Here is a 24,305-nt window from a genome sequence, read left to right as displayed (position 1 = left end):
TTTCTATCACCATTATCTTTTATTAAGGATATATATATATATATATATAAAATATATACTTATACGAAGAAAGCCATTTTTTTAGTTCAACAATACGAGATAGAGAATGAATCATTGATTTTTGAAATGGTTATTTGAATGGTTTATTCACTAAAAAAGTATATTTGAATTGAAGAGGCAAACCAATGGAAGAAAACCACGTTTAAGTAAAACATGTTTAGTAAGGTATTTAGGTGACTGCATAATATATAAGATTTTCGACTTATGTTGCAAGACATTAATTTTATTCCAAATTATTTAATTTCTTTTATTAAAGAAATTAGATTATATTCATTCTAGCCTCTCTTAAGCTTATATCTATTACAGGATGATTATTAATTTTATCTCAGTATAGTTTAAGGTATTGATGTGGGAAAATATTAGTTTGTTGTTAATAGTTTATTATATAACTTTTCTACAACATTTTGTTTTTTTTTTTTTTTTTTTTTTTGCTTTAACTAAAAGCGTAAACATATTTTATAACTGATTTTATTTCTTGAAAATTGAAAAGAATCAAAAACAAAAATATGGGTTCTTGTTTTTTTAATTATAATAAATGTAACGACCCAACTCCTTATTCTGAGTCGAAGCCATTACTAAACACAAATAAAGTTATAAAGTTTGGCTAAAACGAACAAAACCTCAAATTTTTATTAATTTAAAAAAACCAAATCAAAGGTAATGTGCAAAACGTAACAAATATTAAAATCCTACTCGGGCCCTATCTACTTTTGAAGAAACGAAATAATAAATAAAGAATAATAAAAATTCAAATGCTGAAAGTTTAAACTGGGGTGGAAAGCGGAAGCAGAGATCCCTATGGCTCGCCACGGTCACTTCTGGTCGCCCGCCAGCTTACCACTTGCCCTTACCCCTGCCTCTACCTGAGAAATGTGACATGGAAAGAGTGAGTATAAAATACTCAGTAAGGGACTCACTGACATGGAAAGAGTGAGTATAAATTCTGGTCGCCCGCCAGCTTACCACTTGCCCTTACCCCTGCCTCTACCTGAAAAATGTGACATGGAAAGAGTGAGTATAAAATACTCAGTAAGGGACTCACTACTAGTCCCACTAGGTGTCTGTTAACTTCCTATTAGAGTCCTGAAAAAAATAGTACCCAATAACAGGCACTTTCCAAAACACGTGCAACATGCGCTCCCGTAGGAACAAAATCTGGTCTTTGGTGTCCCGAGGGAGCACCTAGGACATACTGGTCTATAGCGAACCCGAAGGAGACGCTAAGACAATCGGGCTTCGAGGATCTCGTCGAATCACTCGAATCATATCTATATCCATGCCAGACTGGCGGTCCCGTCGGACTGCGCAGTCTTAAATAGGTGGTGATCCCGAAGGACACCCATGCAGGTCCAACTCTAATAGGCTAAGCTAGCAAGTACCCTAACCATAGCAAACATATAACATAGCATCATCTCGTACTCATATCAGTCTAATCATCATGTCACACCTCATCACAATATCCAAACATAAAGTCATAACAAACCACGTCATCACATTATACCATGCCATCATATCGAATCACATCATGCCCTCATTAATTAACATATCATTATACAGTCTAGTCCTCAACGTGCATAACTAGGAATGCATGCGGTCTCATGATTCTAGTCGTAGAGCTAGTAGTAGAAATCTCTTACCTGGAGATTTGCTCAATCGAATTCTAACAGCAAGAAAATGCGCTTTCCAAGCAGCGAGGCCCTAAATAATTAATAACGCCAACTTTCATAACTTGAACATTAAAAGACCAAAGACTCAAGAATTTAGTTGGAATAACTTACTCGTGGTCGGGTTACAAAGGGGTGGTCCTTAACTGGAGGAGTCTTTCACTATACAATTCAATTGGTCGAAGCTACCTTTTTAAGAGAGAGAAATCAGTTTAGTCCAAATAAATTATTTAGGTTCAAAAATCTTAAGTCCTTGCTGGGTGTGCCAAAAACCCAATTAACTGACCAAAAACTTCCCAACGATAGGTGGGAAAAGGACCGAAAACGCTAGGTGGCTCCAAAACGGCTTAGCGGCTCAGCTCGAAGGAAGGAGATGCGACGCGGCTCGGCTTGGGGGCAGGCGCGGCTCGGCTCGTGTGCAGGCGCAGCTCGGCTCTGGCGCAACTGCTGTGTGGGTACGGCTCGGCTGGAAGGAAGGAGACGCAGCACGGCTCGGCTTGTGGTTGGATGCGGCTCGGCTAGCAGTGCAGAAGCGGGTTGCTCGGATCGCAGGGCGGAGATGCGATCGGGTCGGGTTTACGCGTGAACGAGGCGCAGTGCACGGGTTTCTAGATTTGGGCGGCTGGCGGCGTGGGTCCGACGATCAGTTAGCTAGGGACGATCGGCTGGATTGGCGACGGAGACAGCGGCGACCGACGGAGCTTCATGGTGGCGGCGTTTAGCTGGGGCACGACGGATGACGGAAGGATTTGGCTGGCGGCAGGGGAGACAGGGGTCGACTCGGATGGGTGTCGATCGGCTCGGGCTAATCTGTTCAGGTTGATCTGTAGCGAAGATCCGACAAAAGGCTTGGGCGGACGGCGCGGCGACCGTCGACGAGAGAGAAGTGTGGCGACAGCGCTTTTAGAGCTAGAGTTTCTTTTTTTTTCTTTTTGGGTTGGTTGAAGAGGAAGATGAATAGTGAGCTATTTAATGCAATAATAATAATTCTTTATCATTATTATTATCTTTTCTCTTCCCCAAAAATCTCACTCTCTTTCTTCCATTAAACCCATCAAAATCTCCCTCGTTCAATTTCAACCAATCACATCAATCCCTTCTCTTTCTCTTTATTTTTCCAAATAATATCTCACCATTACCTTTAACAAAAAAATCAATTCTCTCTCTCCTCAACACAATTATCTTTATTATCCACATATAACTCTACCAATTTTTTTATCCAAAACAAGGTAATTATATAAATCTAAATCTTAATTAAACACAAAGTCAAAATAATCAAGTTCCTCAATTACTTCCAATGTTCCCATAATTACACTTAAGACGATAAATTAAGTTCCAAATTGTTGGGGCGTTACAATCTTCCCTCCTTTGAAAAACTTTCATCCTCGAAAGTTCTAATCCTCGAACAGCTCGGGGTGTTGGGCTCTCATGTTCTCTTCTCTCTCCTATGTGGCCTCTTCAACTCCATGGTTTCGCTAAAGAACTTTGACCAGTGAAATTTCTCGACTACGGAGCTTCTTGACTTCCCTTGCCAATATCTCAACAAGTTGCTCCTCGTAGCTCAAGTTCTCACTAATTTGCAGTGGCTCGAAGTCCACTACATGCGTAGGATCTGCGACATACTTCCTCAGCATGGAGACATGGAATACATCATGCACTGCAGAAAAAGATGGGGGCAACGCCAAGCGGTAAGCTACAGGGCCAATCCGCTCCAGTATCTCAAACGGCCCTACGAAGCGTGGACTTAGCTTCCCCTTCTCCTCGAACCTCAGAACACCCTTCATAGGTGCTACCTTCAGGAAGACCATGTCTCCCACCTCAAACTCGAGATCCTTATGTCGTACATCAGTATAACTCTTCTGTCTGCTCTGTATTGTCAGCATACGAGCTCGGATCTTCTGTATGGTTGCATTGGTGGTCTGAACTAACTCGGGGCCTAGCATCCTCTACTCACCGAGCTCGCCCCAGCAGACAGGAGATCTACAACACTTACCATACAGAGCCTCAAATGGTGCCATGCCGATAGTAGCCTAGTAGCTGTTATTATAGGCGAACTCCATCAAGTGTAAATGGAGTCCCAACTCCCTGAAAACTCTAGCACGCAGGCTCGCATCATATCCTCCAAAATCTGGTTCAACCTCTCTGTTTGACCATCTGTCTGAGGATGAAAAGTTGTGCTGAAGTCTAATCTCGTACCCAATGCAAGCTGAAGTCCTTTCCAGAACTTCAATGTGAAACGAGCATCTATGTCTGAAACGATGGATACAGGTACTTCATGCAGTCTCACTATCTCCGTCATATATAACTGTCCCCACTTATTGACAGTGTAAGTGGATTTCTCTGGAACAAAGTGGACTGACTTCGTGAGTCTGCCGACAACAACCCAGATCACTGTATAGCCCTTTAGGGTCTTGGGCAGTCCTGTAATGAAGTCCATCGACACACTCTCTCATTTCCATTTGGTACACTTAAGGGTTGCAACAACCCGGCTGGCCGCTGTCTAGGTGCCTTCACCTGCTGGCTTACCAAACATATATTGACAAAATCTGCCACTTCTCTCTTCATGTTCCTCCACCAATAGACACACCTCAAGTCCTGGTACATCTTCGTACTTCCAGGGTGCATAGTAAATGGGGAACTGTGGGCCTCGGTCAAAAGCTCTGTCTTGAGTGCACTGTCTTGTGGTACACACAAACGTCCTTCAAATGTAAGGTCGTCATCAGAGGATATGGAGAAATCCTCACCTTGCCCTGTCTCTACCAAACGACGCTTGTCGACCAAATAAGGATCATTTAGCTGAGCAACAATAATCCTCTGTCTCAAGGTCGGCTGCACTGACAACTGAGCCAACTGTGAGGTAACCTCTCCTACTAAGACTGTAATTTCGGCACTCTCAAAATCTCTGAGTAAGGGAGTTTGCTTGGTGATAAGGGCTGCTGAATGTGCAACCTTCCTACTCAGCGCATTAGCTACTACATTTGCCTTACCTGGGTGGTACAGAATCTCGCAGTCATAGTCTTTCACTAACTCGAGCTACCTCCCCTGCCTCATGTTCAGCTCCTTCTGGGTGAAGAAGTACTTCAGGCTCTTATGGTCAATGAAAATTTGTATCTTCTCACCGTACAGGTAGTGCCTCCATATCTTTAGTGCAAAAACCACTGCTGCCAACTCTAGGTTATGGGTAGGGTAGTTTTGCTCATGACTCTTCAATTGACGGGAGGCATAAGAAACTACCTTACCTTGCTGCATCAGAACATAGCTCAGTCCCTTTTTGGAGGCATCACTGTAAATCACAAAACTCCCCGATCCGTCTGGCACTGTCAGGACTAGTGCAGTCACAAGCTTCTGCTTAAGCTCCTGGAAGCTACTCTCGCAAGCTGGGCTCCAAAAAAAAGGAGTCCCCTTCCTGGTCAACTGAGTCAAGGGACTGGCTATACGTGAGAAGTCTTCCACGAACCTCCTGTAGTAACTTGTCAAACCCAGGAAACTACGAATCTCGCTAGCCGTAAACGGTCGAGGCCAATTGGTAACCACTTCGATCTTTGCTGGGTCCACATAAACTCCCTCACTGGAAACCACGTGGTCGAGGAAAGTCACCTTCTTAAGCCAGAACTCACACTTGGAGAACTTGGCAAACAGCATATTGGCTCGAAGAGTCTCCAAAACTTGGTGCAAGTGCTCCTCATGCTCAGCCTCAGTTTTGGAGTAAATCAAAATGTCGTCAATGAAAACTATGACGAACTAGTCTAAGAAATCCTTAAACACCCTGTTCATCAAGTCCATGAATACCGCAGGAGCATTAGTCAAACCAAAAGACATCACAATGAACTCGTAATGTCCATATCTTGAACGGAAGGCCGTCTTAGGAATATCACTGTCCCTGATCCTCAACTGGTGATAGCCTGATCGCAGGTCAATCTTAGAAAAGACAGTGACTCCCTGCAACTGATCGAACAAGTCATCAATCCTGAGTAAGGGGTAGCGGTTCTTAACTGTCACCTTGTTCAGCTCTCTGTAGTCAATGCAAAGGCGCATCGACCCATCCTTCTTCTTCACAAACAACACTGGTGCTCCCCAAGGTGACACACTGGGTCGGATGAAACCCTTGTCCAGCAACTCTTGCAGCTGTACCTTCAGCTCCTTCAGCTCGGCTGGAGCCATTCTGTAAGGGGCCCTCGAGATAGGAGTTGTGTTAGGCTCTAACTCGATGGCAAAGTCTATCTCTCTGGGAGGCGGAAGTTCTGGAAGCTCATCGGGGAAAACATCTGGGTACTCCCTTACCACTGTTCGAAGGACAGGGAAACTTCTAATTCTCTGGTATCTACTACGCTTGCCAAGACGTCCAAAGTGCTTTGGCTGAGTAGTTTACTAGCCTTCATGGCTGAGATGACCTTAGGTATACATACAATTCCTGCCCCCTAAATTTGAAACTAGGCCCAGAGGGAGGGTTAAAAACGACTTCCTTACCAAAACAGTCTATACTTGCATGGTTAGCCGACAGCCAATCCATGCCTAAAATCACATCAAAATCATGCATGTCCAACACTAGCAGAGTCACATCTAAGACATGGTTCGCTATCTCTACCTAACATGCCTTTATCTTTTCATTAGACAACATGACCTCTCCAGATGGAGTAGAAACAGATAAAACACTACCTAATAGTTCTACCTCCAAACCCACATGCTGAACGAACTCAGAGGATATGAACGAATGGGATGACCCAGAGTCAAACAACACAAAAGCATAGTGCCCTAAGATTGGGAGCGTACCTGTCACCACTGTACCAGCTCGCTCGACCTCCTGACAGATAGTGGCAAAAACTCTTCCCTGCTGGGAAGCGGGAGGCTGGTGCGGTGTCGTCTCGATGGGTTTTCTAGGACAAGGGTTAGTAGTATGCCCTGGTTGTCTGCACCTGAAGAAAACTCCACTCTAGGCCAAGCAACGACCTCCATGGACTCTCCCATAGGTAGAACAGACGGGTAGCTCTCTCAGAGTTCTCCCGGCTACTGCAAGCTCCTATCGATGCCTTTGGAAGACACCTCCTGACCTCAGGTTTCGCTGTGGTATCACGTCAGACTACGACTCAACCTTCCTCTTCTGACCAAGGGCTGACCCTCTGCCCGCAGCCTTGGACGGATCCGTTCTCTCGTGCAGACTCGAGTCTAGTGCTATGCGTAGTGCATCAGCATGAGTGGCTGACCGGAGGGCTCGGACGATGCCCTAGAGGTCTAGTCTAAGACCTCTAACAAACTTCTCAGTTCTGGCTGCCTCATCCCTTACCACATCGGGAGCAAAATGGGACAACATGTCGAACTCGGCGTCGTACTGCTCCACGGTCATGTCCCCTTACTCCAAGTTTAGGAACTCTTGCTGCTTAGCGTGCTTCATGTTGGCAGAGAAGAACTTAGCATAGAAGTTCTCCTTGAACTGCTCCCAGGTTATTTTGCTGACGTCGCCCCCCAGCATCCTCTCAGCAGTCTCCCACCAGGTTGTGCTTCTGGTCGTCAGGGCACTTCATGTACCGAAAGATAGTCCCTATTGACATCAACCACATTTGGGCCTTGGTAGGGTTGTCCATGGATCCGTCAAAAGTTTTAGGATTATACTTCCTAAAGTCAATCAAGTGTTTGGCCTCAGCCGACAGTTGAACTAGCGCAGGCTGAGCTTCCACAGAGGCTGGAGGACTAACGGTCTGGGCCTGAATAGGGGCGGCCTGGGTCTGTTGGACAGCAAGAAAAGGGGCTAAAGCAGCTTGCAGCATGTCCTGATAACGCTGCTCCATCGCGGCGAGATCCACCTGGGTGATCGGTGTGTTAGGGTCGGCCGCCGGCGCAGCAGGTTGCTCCTCCGGCTCCTCTGCCTCCCCTACCACCTCTTCGGCGTGCACCTCTACGTGGCAGCATTTTCCCTAAATTTCACCAGTAAGAACTTTTCACCACAAAAACATAACACTCAAATTTCTACGTTTATTCTATTGAGGCAGGCTTATAATCTTAACGTTAGCAAGGTCTTAAACATACCTGGCGAGTGACAAAGGACCGTATAGCCATAGGGGTAAAATAAAAAGAAACCAAAACAAAGACTTACATCGTAAGTCAATCTACAGAACCTAAAACACTGGGCTCTGATACCAACTGTAACGACCCAACTCCTTATTCTGAGTCGAAGTCATTACTAAACACAAATAAAGTTATAAAGTTTGGCTAAAACGAACAAAACCTCAAAATTTTATTTATTTAAAAAAACCAAATCAAAGGTAATGTGCAAAACGTAACAAATATTAAAATCCTACTCGAGCCCTATCTACTTTTGAAGAAACGAAATAATAAATAAAGAATAATAAAAATTCAAATGCTGAAAGTTTAAACTGGGGTGTAAAGCGAAAGCAGAGATCCCTATGGCTCACCACGGTTACTTCTGGTCGTCCGCCAACTTGCCCTTGCCCTTCCCCTGCCTCTACCTGAAAAATGTGACATGGAAAGAGTGAGTATAAAATACTCAGTAAGGGACTCACTACTAGTCCCACTAGATGTCTGTTAACTTCCTATTAGAGTCCTGAAAAAAATAGTACCCAATAACAGGCACTTTCCCAAACACGTGCAACATGCGCTAAGAAAATCGAGCTGCGAGGATCCCGTCGAGCCACTCGAATCATGTCTATATCCATGCCAGACTAGCAGTCCCGTCGGACTACGCAGTCCTAAATAGGTGGTCATCTCGAAGGACACCCATGCAGGTACGACTCTAATAGGCTAAGCTAACAGGTATCCTAACCATAGCATACATATAACACAACATCATCTCGTACTCATATCAGTCTAATCATCATGTCACACCTCATCACAATATCCAAACATAAAGTCATAACAAACCACGTCATCACATTATACCATGCCATCATATCGAATCACATCATGCCCTCATTAATTAACATATTGTTATACAGTCTAGTCCTCAACGTGCATAACTAGGAATGCATGCGGTCTCATGATTCTAGTCGTAGAGCTAGTAGTAGAAATCTTTTACCTGGAGATTTGCTCAATCGAATTCTAACAGCAAGAAAATGCGCTTTCCAAGCAGCGAGGCCCTAAATAATTAATAACGCCAACTTTCATAACTTGAACATTAAACAACCAAGGACTCAAGAATTTAGTTGGAATAACTTACTCGTGGTCGGGTTACAAAGGGGTGGTCCTTAACTGGAGGAGTCTTTGACTCTACAATTCAATTGGTCCAAGCTACCTTTTTTAAGAGAGATAAATAAGTTTAAGCCAAATAAATTATTTAGGTTAAAAAAACTTAAGTCCTTGCTGGGTGTGCTAAAAACCCAATTAACTGACCAAAAACTTACCAACCATAGGTGGGGAAAGGACCGAAAAAGCTAGGTGGCTCCAAATCGGGTTAGCGGCTCGGTTGGAAGGAAGGAGATGCGGCGCGGCTCGGCTTGGGCGCAGGCGCAGCTCGGCTGGAGCGCAGGTGTTGTGCGCGTGCGGCTCGGCTAGAAGGAAGGAGACACGACGCGGCTCGGCTTGCGGTTGGATGCGGCTCGGCTAGCGGTGCAGACGTGGGTCGCTCGGGTCGGGTTTACGCGTGAACGAGGCATGACGCACGGGTTTCCAGATTCGAGCGACTGGCGGCACGAGTCCGACGATCGGTTAGCTCGAGATGATCGGCTGTATTGGCGACGGAGACAGCGGCGACCGGCGGAGCTTCACGGTGGCGGCGTTTGGCTGGGGCACGACAGATGACAGAAGGATTTGGCTGGCGGATGGGAGACGCGGGTCAGCTTGGAGACGTGAACAGTGGCGACTTAGATGGGTGTCGATCGACTCGGGCTGATCTGTTCGGGTTGATCTGCAGCAAAGGCTCGACAGAAGGCTTGGGCGGACGGCGCGGCGACCGGCGGCGATGGAGGAGGGTGGCGGCGGCGCTTTTACAGCTAGAGTTTCTTTTTTTTTTTTTTCTTTTTGGTTTGGTTGAAGAGGAAGATGAATAGTGAGCTATTTAATGAAATAATAATAATTCTTTATCATTATTATTATCTTTTCTGTTCCCAAAAAATCTCACTCTCTTTCTTCCATTAAACCCATCAAAATCTCCCTCGTTCAATTTCAACCAATCACATCAATCCCTTCTCTTTCTCTTTCTTTTTCCAAATAATATCTCACCATTACCTTTAACAAAAAAATCAATTCTCTCTCCCCTCAACCCAATTATCTTTATTTTCCACGTATAACTCTACCAATTTTATTATCCAAAAAAAGGTAATTATATAACTCTAAATCTTAATTAAACACAAAGTCAAAATAATCAAGTTTCTCAATTACTTCCAATGTTCCCATAATTACACTTAAGACGATAAATTAAGTTCCAAATTGTTGGGGCGTTACAATAAATTTCAATATGTATATTATAATAAAAAAATATAGATTAAAACCAATATAAAACAATTATAAAGAGTTATTGTATTTAAAACAATTTTAGCACCGATGAAAATTTTTTTAAATCATTTTAATAAATTTTAGGGGTTATTTTAAGAATGATTAGAAAAAACTAAATATCTACACCTCATGCTAGAAACTCACTAAAGGAAAAATTCTACTATATATAATTTTTTTCATGAAAATTTTGTTAACTTTACCATTTTTGACAATTTCGTTAAATTGTATTCATACAATTAACATCTTCAAAATTTATATATCATCTCTCATTCCAATCAATTCATGAAGATATTGAAGATATGCATGAAAGAGGAGGAAAGAGAAATATGACCAAGTTGTTTTATTTTTTAGATAAATCGTAAGGTAGGGGATCGAGTACCAAATCTCAGAACTGATACTATAAAAGTTATGATAGATGAACTATGTTCATATTTGCCTAAAATATGTATGAAAACGAAAAAGAAGATTTATAAACTACTTTATATATATATATTTATAAACTACTTTATATATATATATATATATATATATATATATATATATATATATATATAGTTTCTTAGATTTAGTCTCTTTTTATTAAGAAAAAAACTTATAATTTAGAAATAAAAATAGAAAGATTATCATGTTTATTTCCTAAGAAATAATGAAAAATAAGATAAGGGATAGTGAACACATTATATTATCAAACAGGTTCTATATTTCAACTAAAAAGTTCTAAGTTTTTGAAATCTTCCTCTATATATGCTGTTGAATTGAAATGCTTAGTATATTTTTTATTAGTTCAATATTTTATTGAATATATATGAATATTAACCCAAGGAATGTATAATTCAATAATTATTAATTGTTAAATTTATTGAAGAATATCAAATTTTCATATATCTTTCTATTTATTTATCCTTGTTCTTGATTTCACAGGGATTAGAAGTGCTAAATATTGCACTTTGCCACTACTTTGATGGAATATTGTTCAATTTCAACCGTAAGATCAAATATGTTCTACGATTAGTCGACCTCTATGGCCCTTACTTGTTCTTCAAAGGAGTGTATGTATTCTCTCCACTACTCTTTTTATTTATTCTTTTTGAAATCAATTAAAAAGAAAAAAGAAAGAATTAATTTGGTTTATAATTTAAAACTTTAAATCAATAACTAATCCATCTACTTCAATTTAATTTTTTTCTTTAATTTTTAGTGAAACTATAGGGCTGAATTTGGTCCCTAGTCTCGACCCCGAACTCCATTTAATGTGTTGACCAAATATCAAGATCAACAATTATGGTAGCAACAAGGAAGAATGACTTTTGATTGATGGTCAATGGTTGATATCATGACAATGGGCCAACAACTTAAACATGGATAGAAAACTAGTAATTAAGGCTAATGACTAGCTCCAGCAATCACTCAGCTTTGACCATTTGAACAAGAGACAACCAGTAACCAACGACTAGGTCAAGAAACTAGACATTGATGAATGGTGATTGGGACCAATGACCAATAACCATCACTAATCGTTGGTCATAGAATCTTTGGTCTCAATTGTTGATCGCTAGATATGGCAATGATTTTAGTCTACAACTTAGACTCAAAATCAAGGACTCATGACTAAGGACAGTAATTGATTTCAGGTACCAGCGGCCATAGACCATGTTTGAATGGTTGTTGGTCACTAATCCCAATTACAAGTGTTTAGTGGATTGAATAACAGTTGCTAATAGGTGGAGAGCTTAGATCGAAGATCCATGATCCCCGTCATTGAGTGTTAATCGAAAAGATAATCACTAGTCACCAATTCCAATTCCTTATCTCCACCTTTCGGTCCTCAATCATTGAGTGTGAGATGATACTCGAAATGCACGTCTCAAATTATAATATAGTTTTAAATGGCCTTCCTTGCAAGTATCATCCTCGGCTGACAAACATGTTTATAATACATTTAGCTATTTTAGAGGTCATTTCGATTTTATATATAAAAAAAAACTTGTGATAAGAACCTAAATTAAATCTAAGAACGCAAATAAATGAGGACAAACACAGAAGAAGAAAACACTAGATAGTGGCACATGGCACATCCTAGGGTAATGACTTCATTAATGAATGAACTGAAACAATTGTTTAACTTTTAGTTGAATTTAATTACAATGACAGTCATATGCCTCTAAAAATAATATTGTGGTCGTGACTTGGACAACCTTAACACTTCTAAGTGAAGCGCTAGAATGCTCGAGCTTAGCCTTAAACTCATCTTTTTAAGAACATGTACGACGCTTCAAAATAATACACTTCAAACATATAAATAATTTAACGACTTTATCATGTTTAAACAACCTAATATATATAAAAATAAGCCATTTTAAGGAATTAAAACTAAACCTTAAGGTTCTCAACACCTGGTAGCTAGCTTCTAATGTCTGGCAACTCGCCTCGTCTTAACAACCTTAAAGCTTTGCTTTTCTTGCCTGAGGAAAGAAAACTTAAAACATAACCTTAATTCTTAATGAGTGAAACTTAGGGAAAACCTTTCAGGGAAAACAAGTACACACAATAAAATCATTTACAACGCCTTAATGCGTAAACATGCACTTAGTATATTAAACATCATATTAGCCTCTTCTTATTCCTCTCGTCTTATAACACCCCAGGCCCAAGATTTGAAATTCGGATCCCCGACATTCTTTTGCATCCCTTGCAACCTAGCAACATCATCACTACTTGTCTTGGCTTATTAGAGTGAAAGTCGTCCCCATAGACCAACACGAGTCCTTTCAGCATGCATTGGCCTCACTCACATGTATCTTAGGAAAATTTTCAGAAGATCGTCCAACATAGATTTATTCCGAGTTAAGCATGCTTAACTTTGAATTTTCTATGATTGAGCAACCGAAAAGGAAGGTGCACCTTCTAGGTATAGATAGTAAGTTTTTAATTCTTTTAAGTCTTTCTTAACCTTAGTTTGATATCCTTAGGATCCTGCTTGTTTTGCCAACAACTTGATTGTTTGTTATTGCAGACTTAGTGAGTTGAACTATATTTCAATCTTCATAATGTGTCATTGATTAAAGATCATTGCATCCAAAATGCTCCCAATGTCTCTATTCATCACATTAAAGCTAAGTCCTTGTCATGTACAAGTTTTCCTATTGCTTGCCCAAGTATAAGCAAAACAATAAGTTTATCCAGATGATCCAGAGTCGAACACAGGAAATTGATATCAAAGCTTAATTCTAGAATTTTCTTATCAATTAGGCGGTAATAAAGAATAATGAATAATGAATAAATAAATGTAAGCGGGATTGAAACTACTTATGTACTCTAGAGATTCGGTAAGGGGAAATTAGATAGATGTGAAATGGAGATGCGAACTAACTTGTATGAAGAATGGATGAAGGAATGTTTATGCATAACTAGGCGATTAGACCATGAAAGCCGTGATGTGATATAACTTTCGTAACTAGTCTATGATTAAGGCTAGCTTCTCTAGGAGTCTTTAAATGCCGCACTTGTCATCCTTTTGAGGTATAAATGACTCAACCTAGTTAGGCGAGATATATCAAGAAGGATTCACTTATAAAATATATAGAGCTTTGCGATTAAGGATAGCAACCTCTCGGTGCCTATTGCTCACACTTGTCATTCTTTCAGAGTACAAATGATGAAAGTTATCTCACAAAGGTGGAGTTTCCAAACTTTTCCTTGCACGCGTTAGGCATATCCTTGCTACTTTTCCTCTCGCATAGTTGACGATATGCACTGGTCAAGTGATCAAAATAGCTCAACTAACGTGATAAGAGTTATAAGCAAAGCATCTTATCAAGAACTTATCACAAGACTAAACTACAAATAAGACATTGACAGATGAACAGTAAAGAGATGAATGGATTCAAAAGATATAAATATGTAATATATATTAAAGAATGTAGGTTTTCGGTCATTGTACAATATGAACAACATATATTATAAAGAGTACGAAAATGAGAAGAAAAGAGAGTGGAAAATGTTTATAAGTTAAGGGAAGTGGGAAATTTACTTCCTTTCCTTCAAACTCTAAGCTCTCGCTCATAGCCTGGTCGCAGAAGAAGATGATGATGGCTTTTATAGACGGTGGAAAGGCTACTCCTTTCTTCCACTCTCTAGGTTTTGGCTAAAGATCAACATATGACTTTTCACACAGTCGGCTACCTTAGGCTCTTCAGCCTTAGGTCCATTCAAACCTCTCGTTCTCTTGGTGGTGATGGAGTCCTTTATATAGGTTACTTTCAATGGAAACTTATATTCTTCTGATCATGTCTGCGTCGAAAGCCGCCATTGTTAAGTCAGTCCATCCTCAACTACCATTCTTGTCTTTTAGTAAATCGTCCTCGTATAATAGTGAAGCTCCTCGCCTAGCATTTCGCTAGACGAGTTTTCTCGTGTAGGTCTTACTTGATATCCTCTGTTTTTTACTAATCTCTTCTTTTGCTTTTATTCTTGCGTTAAGACATTGAAATACGGTAAAATAGACATAGATGCTTATGTAAAGTGTATTTATAAATAATTATACTTTTTCAACATCAATTTAGCATTTTGATACAATTCTTCTATATTTTGGCCTCCTTATTCTATAAAAGATGATACAATAACTTGTATTTCTACAAGTTATTAGAACCCCCTCATTCAAATGTAATATCGATTCATTCATGTCCCCCTTCTAAACTCAGGAAGCTACATGCCCACCAGTTTTCGCTTAATTCATCCCTGAACCACATCTAAATGAAAGGTTCGTGAGGACATGAATGTAAGGTTAAGAAAGACTTAAAAGAATTAAAAGTTACTAGCTATACAAACAAGTTGCAACTTGTTTTTCGATGGCTCTATCATAAGAACTTCAAAGTTAGCATGCTTAGCTCTAAATAATTCTATGTTGGATCATGTCTTAGGAATTTTTCTAAGATGCAAGATGCATGTGAGCAAAGACAAAGCATGCTAAAAGGACTCGTGTTGGTTTGTAAGGATGCCTTTTACTCTAATAAGCTTTTAAAACAAGTAAAATGATGTTGTCAGATCGTAGGGGATGTAAGAGAATGTTAGAGATCTAAATTTTGAATCATGGTCTGAATCTTGCCCTGGGGGTGTTACAGATGGTATCAGAGAGGAACTGTCCTAATAAGATATGGTTCGAGGACGAACAAAGTAGAAGCTGGTGGATATACAATATCCTGAGCTTAGGGGGGACATGAATGAACCGGTATTACATCTGAATAAGAGGGATCCTGAGAACAAACTACGTTGGTATCCTGAGAACCAATATTACATTTGAATTGAACTCTGAATCTTGATTCAAATCCTACGCCTAGGATGTTACATACCTAAACATTGAACTTCCTTAACGCGTGGACTTAATGATTCTCATTTCACCATCAGTATTTCTACACACTCTTGTTCAATTCCAGTTGCTCAAGCAATAAACAGAACATGGACCACTCAACACATTCAGTCATCCTTCTTCCAAAAAGACCACTCAACGCAAAGCAACCTCTACCCTTATGTGCACATAGTAGCTAGCTCTTGATAGGAACAAAGCTAATGGTTCGCTAGCATACAAGCATAAAAAAAAATGTATGTTTTAACTCGTAAATATACTTTTAAATAGTCATGTTTTCCATATAAATCATAAGTAAGATTACAACATGTAATATACTATACATAACATGACATGACTTGAAAGAAAAACTTCTCTCTTTTCTTTAGAATCACTCACAAAGCTAAACTTCCTTTACTCTTTCTCCTTTTTTATCGCCTATACCTTCTCTTTTTCCCAATTGTCACCTGGACTTCTTTGACAGAGCTTTTCTTAGAACTTCTTTGTAAATTATTTATATTAACCCTAAACTAGATTAGTCATCTTTAAACTCATCTTAGCTTGCAACTCCTTCTTTGTGTCCGCGTGTAGGCTTAACATTTCTCCTACACGTGTACGCTTAATATTTCTTTTAAACATGCTTAACTTAAACCTAATACGTAACTCGCCGATTAATCCAGATTTAAGAGTCCTTACTAAATCCCAACTTCCTTTCCTCACCTAGCTCAAAACATAGCTCTTCCTTGCATCACCTAGTCAGAATGCTTAACTCTTCCTTGCGTCACTAGGCAAATGCGTACTTCCTCCAAAATGCCTAATAATTATACTTAGTTCTTACAACTTCCTTCTTGTCAAGACCCTTTCATTTCAAAACGTCAGTTTCACATTGTCCTCATACCATAAATGGATGAAACTGGGTATTTACTGTCTTGGAATGACTTGAATTTATTCTATGGCGCTTCAAATGACAGGAGTCTAGCTTTGCAAGATTCTTTCTAATAAAAAATTTGCTTCCTGTTCTGAAGGTGTAGCTAAGACGCTAATAGTGAACCACATAAATTTTCGTGTCGATTCTCCTCTATTTTCCATTTAATATATTCTTTGCTTGGTTTTGTCTAAGTATTTGCTAAACGAGTTAAATCTAAATGAGACTCTTTTTGGATATATGAAGGACAAAAGTAAAGATTTGGATGAGAGATTTGGTGATTTTCAAAAAAAATTGGTTGGTCTTAATAATATCGATGAGAAGTTATCATGAAAATCAACCAGTTAATCTTTTGAATTCTTTATTTGGGTTTTCATGAAGTTAGGGCAGTCATAAAATATAAAAGAGATTCTTTAACCATGGATATTATGTTGGATGAGAGGTGAAACCTAAAAATTTGAAATTAAGAAGGAAGAGGGAAGTTGAGTCACCACTAGTTTTGCAAGTAAAGCCTCAACAACAATATCTATCTTATGGTAGACAATTTCAATAAGAAATGATTAGATTGACAATAAAGTTATATACAATTTTTACCAAAGGGTTTAGATAAGTACAATATATAAACTCTCCCACCGAGTGACATCATATTGTATTATGAAATAATCTCTTTAATAATATTTATTCTCCCTCTCTCCATGGACAAAGCAAACGCACTGTTAATGAACAACGTATACTTATGTGTCAAACTTTATATTCTTCGTATTGTTTAATTATTGATTTCGTAACAAACTGATACCAAAGCCTACTTGTTAGAATTTTCAAAATTTTGTATTTGCTCGACATAGAGGATGTCTGGTGTAAACGTGAAAATTAAAAAATTCACTAGGAGGAACAATTTTGTTTAGTGACAGATCAAGATGCAATCCCTGCTTAAGCAGCAGGAGTTGTGGGCACTATTGGCTAGTAAGTTGAAGAAGTTGCAAATGATGAGGAATAGCAAACTCTTAAGGAAAAGGCGTATTCGACAATTATGTTGTGTTTGGATGATGGCAACATCATTAAGGTCGCACATGAAGAAACTGTCACTAGTTTATAGTTGAAGTTGGAGAGTCTTTATATGATAAAATCTAGTTTGTGGTATTCTTTTATGGAAGATCAATGTGATCCATGCTCAAACAACAAGGATTGTGGGCGTCGTTGACTAGTAAGTCAAAGAAGTCTGTCGCAAATGATGAAAAATAGAAAACTCTTGAGGAGAAGGTGTATTTGATGATCATGTTATCTTTGGCTGATGATGTCATCATCAAGGTCAGAGATGAAAAAACTACTTCTGATTTGTGGTTGAAGTTTGAGAGTCTCTATATGCCAAAATCTTTAACCAAGAAGTTGTTTATAAAGAAACGTATGTATCATCTACGTATGCAGAAAGGTTCATCTTATCAAGATTGTCTTGATCTATTGAATAAAATACTATTAGATCTGCATAATGTAGAAGTTAAGGTTGATGATAAGGGTGCTTTCTTAATTTTTTTGACGTCTTTGGCCCAATCGTATAAGACTTTCATTGATTCTTATACTGTAGTGAAAGAAACTTTGATTAGAAGATACCAAGTTCATATTGTTGATTAAAGAGAACTATTAGAATGCAGTAAGCCCAGGTACAGAAAGTCAAACATCTAGACTAGCTTCTATAGGGAACAAGGGGCATAAAAAATATGGTAAGCAAAAGTCGCATCAGAATCATAAATTTGTGAAGTCCAAGGGAACTAAGTTGAATGGTGCATGAAAGTAATTTAAAGAAAAAGGGGCATTGAAAAATCAAATGTCTTAAGCTAAAAGCGTATCAAGAAAAGAAAGAAAAAAGTGATAAGAAGGAAGCACATGTCTCTGTTGCACAAGTTGAGGTTGATCCTGAAGAAGTTGAGATTGATTATAATGGAGACCTAGTTTTAGTTTTGAATTAACATACACAGTTTGATAATGTGTGGATTCTAAATTATGGGGCATCTTATCATATGTGCTCAAATAGAGAGTGGTTCTCAATGTATCAGCAAATAGAAGGGAACGTTAGCATGGGATATGGTGTTGCATGTAAGTTAGTTAGAATCAGCTTAGTCAAGAAACGAACACATGATTGCAATTTCTACACTTTGAATAAGGTTTGGCATGTTCCAGTAATGATAAAGAGTTTGATATCCTTTAGTGTACTTGATAGTAAGGGTTGTGATTTTTGAGTTAAAGGTGGAATAATATATGTCTACAAGGGTTCTAAGGTACTTCTGAGAAGCATAAAACGTGGAACATTATATCTTCTATCAAGTTCCACTATAATAGGTTATGTTGTTGTTGTATCATCTGTCATTCACAAGAAAGATATGACTAAGTTGTGGTATATGAGACTTGATCATATAAGTGAAAAGGAATGTAAATTCTATCAAAGAGGGATCTTTTATGTGGGCACAAGGTGCAGGATTTTGAATTCTATAAGCATTTTTTATTTAGGAAGCTTCATCGCAGCAACTTTCCAAGAGGTGTTCCTTGTACAAAAAAGACATTTGATTATATTCATTCGAATTGTTGAGGACCTTTAAGAGTTGAATCTATTGGAGGCAACATGTATTTCTTGACCATCATTGACAATTATTCGAGAATGACTTGAAAATTTATGATGAAACATAAAAGTAAAGCCTTTAAAATTTTGAAGCAATGGAAGATATTAATTGAGAATTAAACTAGTAAGAAGATTAAACGACTGCGGACAGATAAGGTTTGGAATTTGGGTTTGAGTTTGATGAGTTCTGTAGAGCTGAGGGGATTATTCGTCATCATACTATCAGGAATACTCCACAGCAGAACTGGGTTACAGAATGTATGAATAAGATATTGTTAGAGAGAGCAAGATGTGTGCTCTCTAATGTAGGGTTGGCTAGAAGATTTTAAGCAGAAGTAGTAGATACAACATGTTATCTGATTAATCGTGGAGCTCATACAGATATTGATTGCAAAACACCTCACAAGGTGTGATCTGGTAAGCCTATAGATTATTCTTCATTAAGAGGTTTTGGTTGTACTGTCTACTATCATGTAAATGAGGGTAAATTAGAAACGAGAGCTAAAAAGAGTATATTTATGGGTTTTGGGAATGGAGTTAAAGGGATGTAGAGTTTGATCATACCTTTTGAAAACATAGTTATTCTTAATAGAAATGTGATTTAAAAAAAAAAAATCCATGCTTGACTTTTTGTGAAGCTTGTTGTGATGTCTAATGATGTGGGAGACAGCAGTAGTATTGAAAAACTACTAGAGATTCAATTCACTTCATATGTGAATGAATTACAACACCAAGATGGATAAGACCAACACGTCTGTACATAAACTTTTTTTTTTCTTTTTTGGCAGAAACTGGAGTGGCTGAAACTTTAGAACTTCTTGTACCTGAGAGATCTAGTTCATAAGTGGATCGACCAATAATAGCTCGTGACAGAGTTAGAAGTGTTGATGTTGGACCATTAAAGCAATATGATTTTAAGGATATGTTTACAATTGCATTATAGGTTGCTAAAGTAGTGGATTTCTGTAAGTCATCCACCTATAAAAAAGTTGTTTCGTGTAGTGAGTTTGCTCATTGGCTTGCTACTATGGAGGATGAGATGGAATTTCTTGACAAGATTCAAACTTGGAAATTAGTTAGATGGCTTAAGGGAAGAAAAATTGTCACTTGTAAATGAGTCTTCAAGAAAAAGGAGGGAATGTAACCTTTAGAGGATCACATAAAGTATAAAGCTTAAGTTGTTGCTAAAAGGTTCACGCAGAGAGAAGGAGTTGATTATAATAAGATTTTCTCACCAGTAGTCAGACATACTTCTATCAGGGTCTTACTGGCTATGGTAGCACTTCAGAATTTGGAAGTTGAATAGATGTAAAGACAACTTCCTTACATGGAGAATTAGAAGAAGAGATTTATGTGACCCAACCAAATGAGTTCCAGTGTCCAAGTAAAGAAGATTGTGTTTTCAAGTTAAATAAGTTTTTGTATAGGCTGAAACAATCTTCAAGGTAGTGGTTCAAATGATTTATCAACTACATGGTTGAACTTGGCTACAGTAGGAGTTCATATGATTATTGTGTATATCGCAACAAGGTTGAAGATGGTTATTCGATGATTTATTTGCTCTTATATGTAGATGATCTGCTCATAGCTGCGACGTCTAAGTTTGATATTCAAAAGCTAAAGGACCTTCTTAGTGCTTGGTTTGATACGAAGGATTTGAGTGTTGCTTAGAAAATTAAGTTTTGGGTAAAAAGGTCTATAGGAACAGGGATAAAAAGAAGCTCTTCCTATCACGGAAAAGCTATATTTAGAAAATTTTGTCAGGTTTAGTATGACATCAGTTAAGCCTTTAGATCCTTCTAATGCTGCAAATGCTCGTTTGTCATCAGTGCTTTCTCCATAGTCTAAAACTAAGAAGGAATATATGTCTCAAGTTCCTTACGCTAATGCAGTGGGAGTTTGATGTATGTTATGGTTTGTACTAGGCCTAATCTTGCCCATGCTATTAGTGTTATTAGCAGGTCCATGATTCAACCTAGAAAAAAGTATTAACAAGTTGTTAACAGAATTTTTCGTTACCTTAAGCACGTATATCTAATATTGGTCTAGTTTATGGGAATAACACAAAACGTTTGGTGACTGATTATTTTAATTCTGACTATGTTGGAGACTGCATTAGATCTATGACTGGATATGTGTTTACATAACACAAAACATTTGGTGACCGATTATTTTAATGCTGACTATGTTGGAGACTGCATTAGATCTATGATTGGATATGTGTTTACTTTGGATGGTTCTGTTGTTAGTTGGAAGACAACCTTACATCCTACAGTTACTTTGTCTACTAGTGAAGTAGAGTACATGGCCTTAACAGAAGCTACTAAAGATGAAATATGGCCGAGAGATCTAGTTGGTGACATTGGTTTGTGTCATGACCAAGCTATTGTATATTGTGATAGTTTGAGTGCAATATGCCTAACCAAGGATCAAGTTTATCATGAGAGAACTATGAACATTGATATGAGATATCACTCCTTACGAAGTGAACATAGAGTTAAAGTGATCAAAATTGGTACTATTGATAACCTTGCTAATATGTTCACGAAACCAATTCCACAGGGTAAGTTCCAAAATTTTTTGGACTTCTTAAATGTTTTGAGTTGTTAGTGATTCCTTATGGGGCACTTTTTAGGCACGAGGGAGAAGTCTGCATATGTCTGAGAATATGCTTTATGTTGCATTTAGTACTTTCAAGTCTCAAAGCTTCTTTTCCAAAATAATTATTAAATCAAAGTAGTTTCATTAAATCAAACTAGGTATGGTAGGGGTGAGTATCGATCAAATAGTGTCAGTTTTGAACAAAAATCGTCGTTGACACCAACACTTCGATTACTAATGATCGATGTTTATCTGTTTGAGCTAGGTGGAGTTGTCAATCTATCAACTTCACAAGCAGATTGATCTCCTTTTCAATTTATCATCTTGACAAACTTTGAAAAGGAGAAGAAAGAAGAAAGAAAGCTAGAAGAGGAGAAGAAGAAAAAGGAGAGAGAGACTATTAGATGAGGAACCAAAGAGAAAAAGAAAAAAAAATTAAAAGAGGGAAAAACGAGGAAGAAGGTAAAAAGTTTTTTGTTAAAACAATATATATTTTTAAAGTTAGTTATGATTACATAGGTAATCATTACTTATACTTATAAAGGATGGAGATCAGTGTGCACATTGGGCAATGGACATGAGATCAATAAGTCATTCTTATTATTTCTTAAATCGGACGGTTCGACTTTTTTCGAATGGTGGTAGTCAGGTTTGGTTTACAAACCAATCCAAGCTGAATTCAACCAAAAAAATGCCATCAGTTTTCTTCGATTCGACTGTTTGAATCGGTTTGCACACCCCTAGGTATAGGAGATAACAAGCCTAGGTATAAAGTTTTTAAAAGCTATGGGCCTGGTGTTATACTAAAATGAAGAGAGTTGGTTTTGAAGTTGGTTTTCACAAGGTTTTCTCTCCATATGTGGATTGACAGTCATTTGTTTGACAAAATTCGTCTTGGAAGCATAATTATGATTTGGGTTATTCAATGAGCAGGATAAGATTGTTTCTATATCAAATCCAATGAATGGGCATCGAAATACAAGTAAATGAGTGTTACAATATTCGAAAAGTGTTTCACATGTGTCTGTCTTTTGAACAAGGGTTACGATCAAACAACAGTATTTGAAGGATTTCACACATGTGGATTATGTTGCAGACCTAGACAAAAGAAAAACATTTATCAATTCATATTTTTCGCTCATTTTATAATGTGATTAGTTAGAAGGTTTCTCTACAACCAGTACTTGCTTTGTTGGCCACTCGATCAAGAATATATTTTAGATGGTAAAGCATAATAAAGCAGTGTGGTTGAATCAAATTGTTGGTTGGTGAGGTATTATCATAAGAATTTTTTTCCTATCATTCCATGATGATACTATAGTACGTATTCTTCATCTAGCGAATAATCCATTCCACCATGGATGCTCTAAATATAGTGATGTTATATTCCACTTTAGATGAGGAGATTATTACTCAAAATGAAGTTAACTGGTCAAGATTCATATTAATCAAAACTGCTCAAATATGCTAACTGTAGTCACAATTCATAGACAAATACTTGCAAATGAGTTGAGTGTAGAGAATTAACTAAATTTTCCTGGAAATGATTTGTTAAAAATTAAAAATTATCATGGTGGGTCTCTATTAAAGGGGCAAAAATAGAATTCTTATCAATTGAGAGCTTGGACTTCGTAGTAAATATGTCTATCTAAAGAACATTATGAAACCAATGAGTTGATTATATCAAATTGACTCTAAATATATTTTTTAAAACGAACGAGCTGAGTAAAATGAAACTATATGTATAGTTTGAATAAATCTAACATTTTTTCTTTATATTTGTATAGCTTTGACGATATTAATACAGAAAAGTTGAGAACAGCTGCAAAAGACAATGGAATTGAGACAGATTTGTTCTACTTTGATCCAAAAAGCATCAATTGGGATGATTATTTTATGAACATTCACATTCCAGGAGTTGTTCGGTATGTTTTTAGATAATTATTATTTACAACATATATTATATATTAGTTTGTGTGTTATGACATTTTACAATTTGAAAACTAATAAAATGTCCTCGTACTTGTAATGTATTTAACTCCTCACCCTTATTAAAATACTTATAATTATTGTAAAAGGATTATCTATCTATTATCTCAATTCTGGTGAATAAATATGTTTATTTGCTTTATTTCAAATTCTCATTAACAAGTAAATTTAGGGTTAAAAGAATTTATCCCTCAGGCCATGTTTGGTTTTATAACGCTTTTGTTTTTTTGTTATTAAAAATTAATCTGATAAATACTTCTTTCCATCTTTTTGCTTTATTAAGTATTTTTAAACCAATGTTTTCAAAAATTAATCAAGCTTTTTGAAAAGTAAAAATTTTATATTAAAATATATTTTATTTTGGAATATAACTGTAAATTTAACTTTAATTTTTTATCCATAAGACAAAAAATCAAGTAAGAAATGGAGAGAATAAAAGTTTTTAAAAACTAATAGTCACCAAATACAAATCTTGTATGATATACTAAAGTGTCAATTTAATGATTTAGTTTGTATATTTTCGATTTGTAATGATTTAGTTTGTATATTTTTAATTTGTAGACTATATTTAGTATATAATACTATTTAAATTAAATTTATATTTTAAAACTTGTAAGGATATAGTCTCTACAATTGAAAACAAAGAATAAATAGTAAGGAGGAATAATTTTT

General features: G+C 37.6%; 1 protein-coding gene across 1 annotated transcript in view; it reads left to right on the top strand.

Annotated features, from left to right (window-relative positions):
• Positions 1–23,775, top strand: part of LOC103500564 (fatty acyl-CoA reductase 3-like) — a 56,069-nt gene extending 32,294 nt beyond the window's left edge. The window contains exons 8-9 of the mRNA XM_008463915.3: positions 11,088–11,215; positions 23,432–23,775. Coding sequence (XP_008462137.2) covers positions 11,088–11,215; positions 23,432–23,585 — 282 coding nt within the window. The 3' untranslated portion in view covers positions 23,586–23,775. The remainder of the gene's footprint in view (positions 1–11,087; positions 11,216–23,431) is intronic.
• Positions 23,776–24,305: the final 530 nt, after the last annotated feature.

This window comes from Cucumis melo, chromosome 12 (genome assembly GCF_025177605.1).
Source record: "Cucumis melo cultivar AY chromosome 12, USDA_Cmelo_AY_1.0, whole genome shotgun sequence".
Lineage (NCBI taxonomy): Eukaryota > Viridiplantae > Streptophyta > Magnoliopsida > Cucurbitales > Cucurbitaceae > Cucumis > Cucumis melo.
Note: the sequence above shows the minus strand (reverse complement) of the source record. Positions and strands in the feature narration are given on the sequence as shown.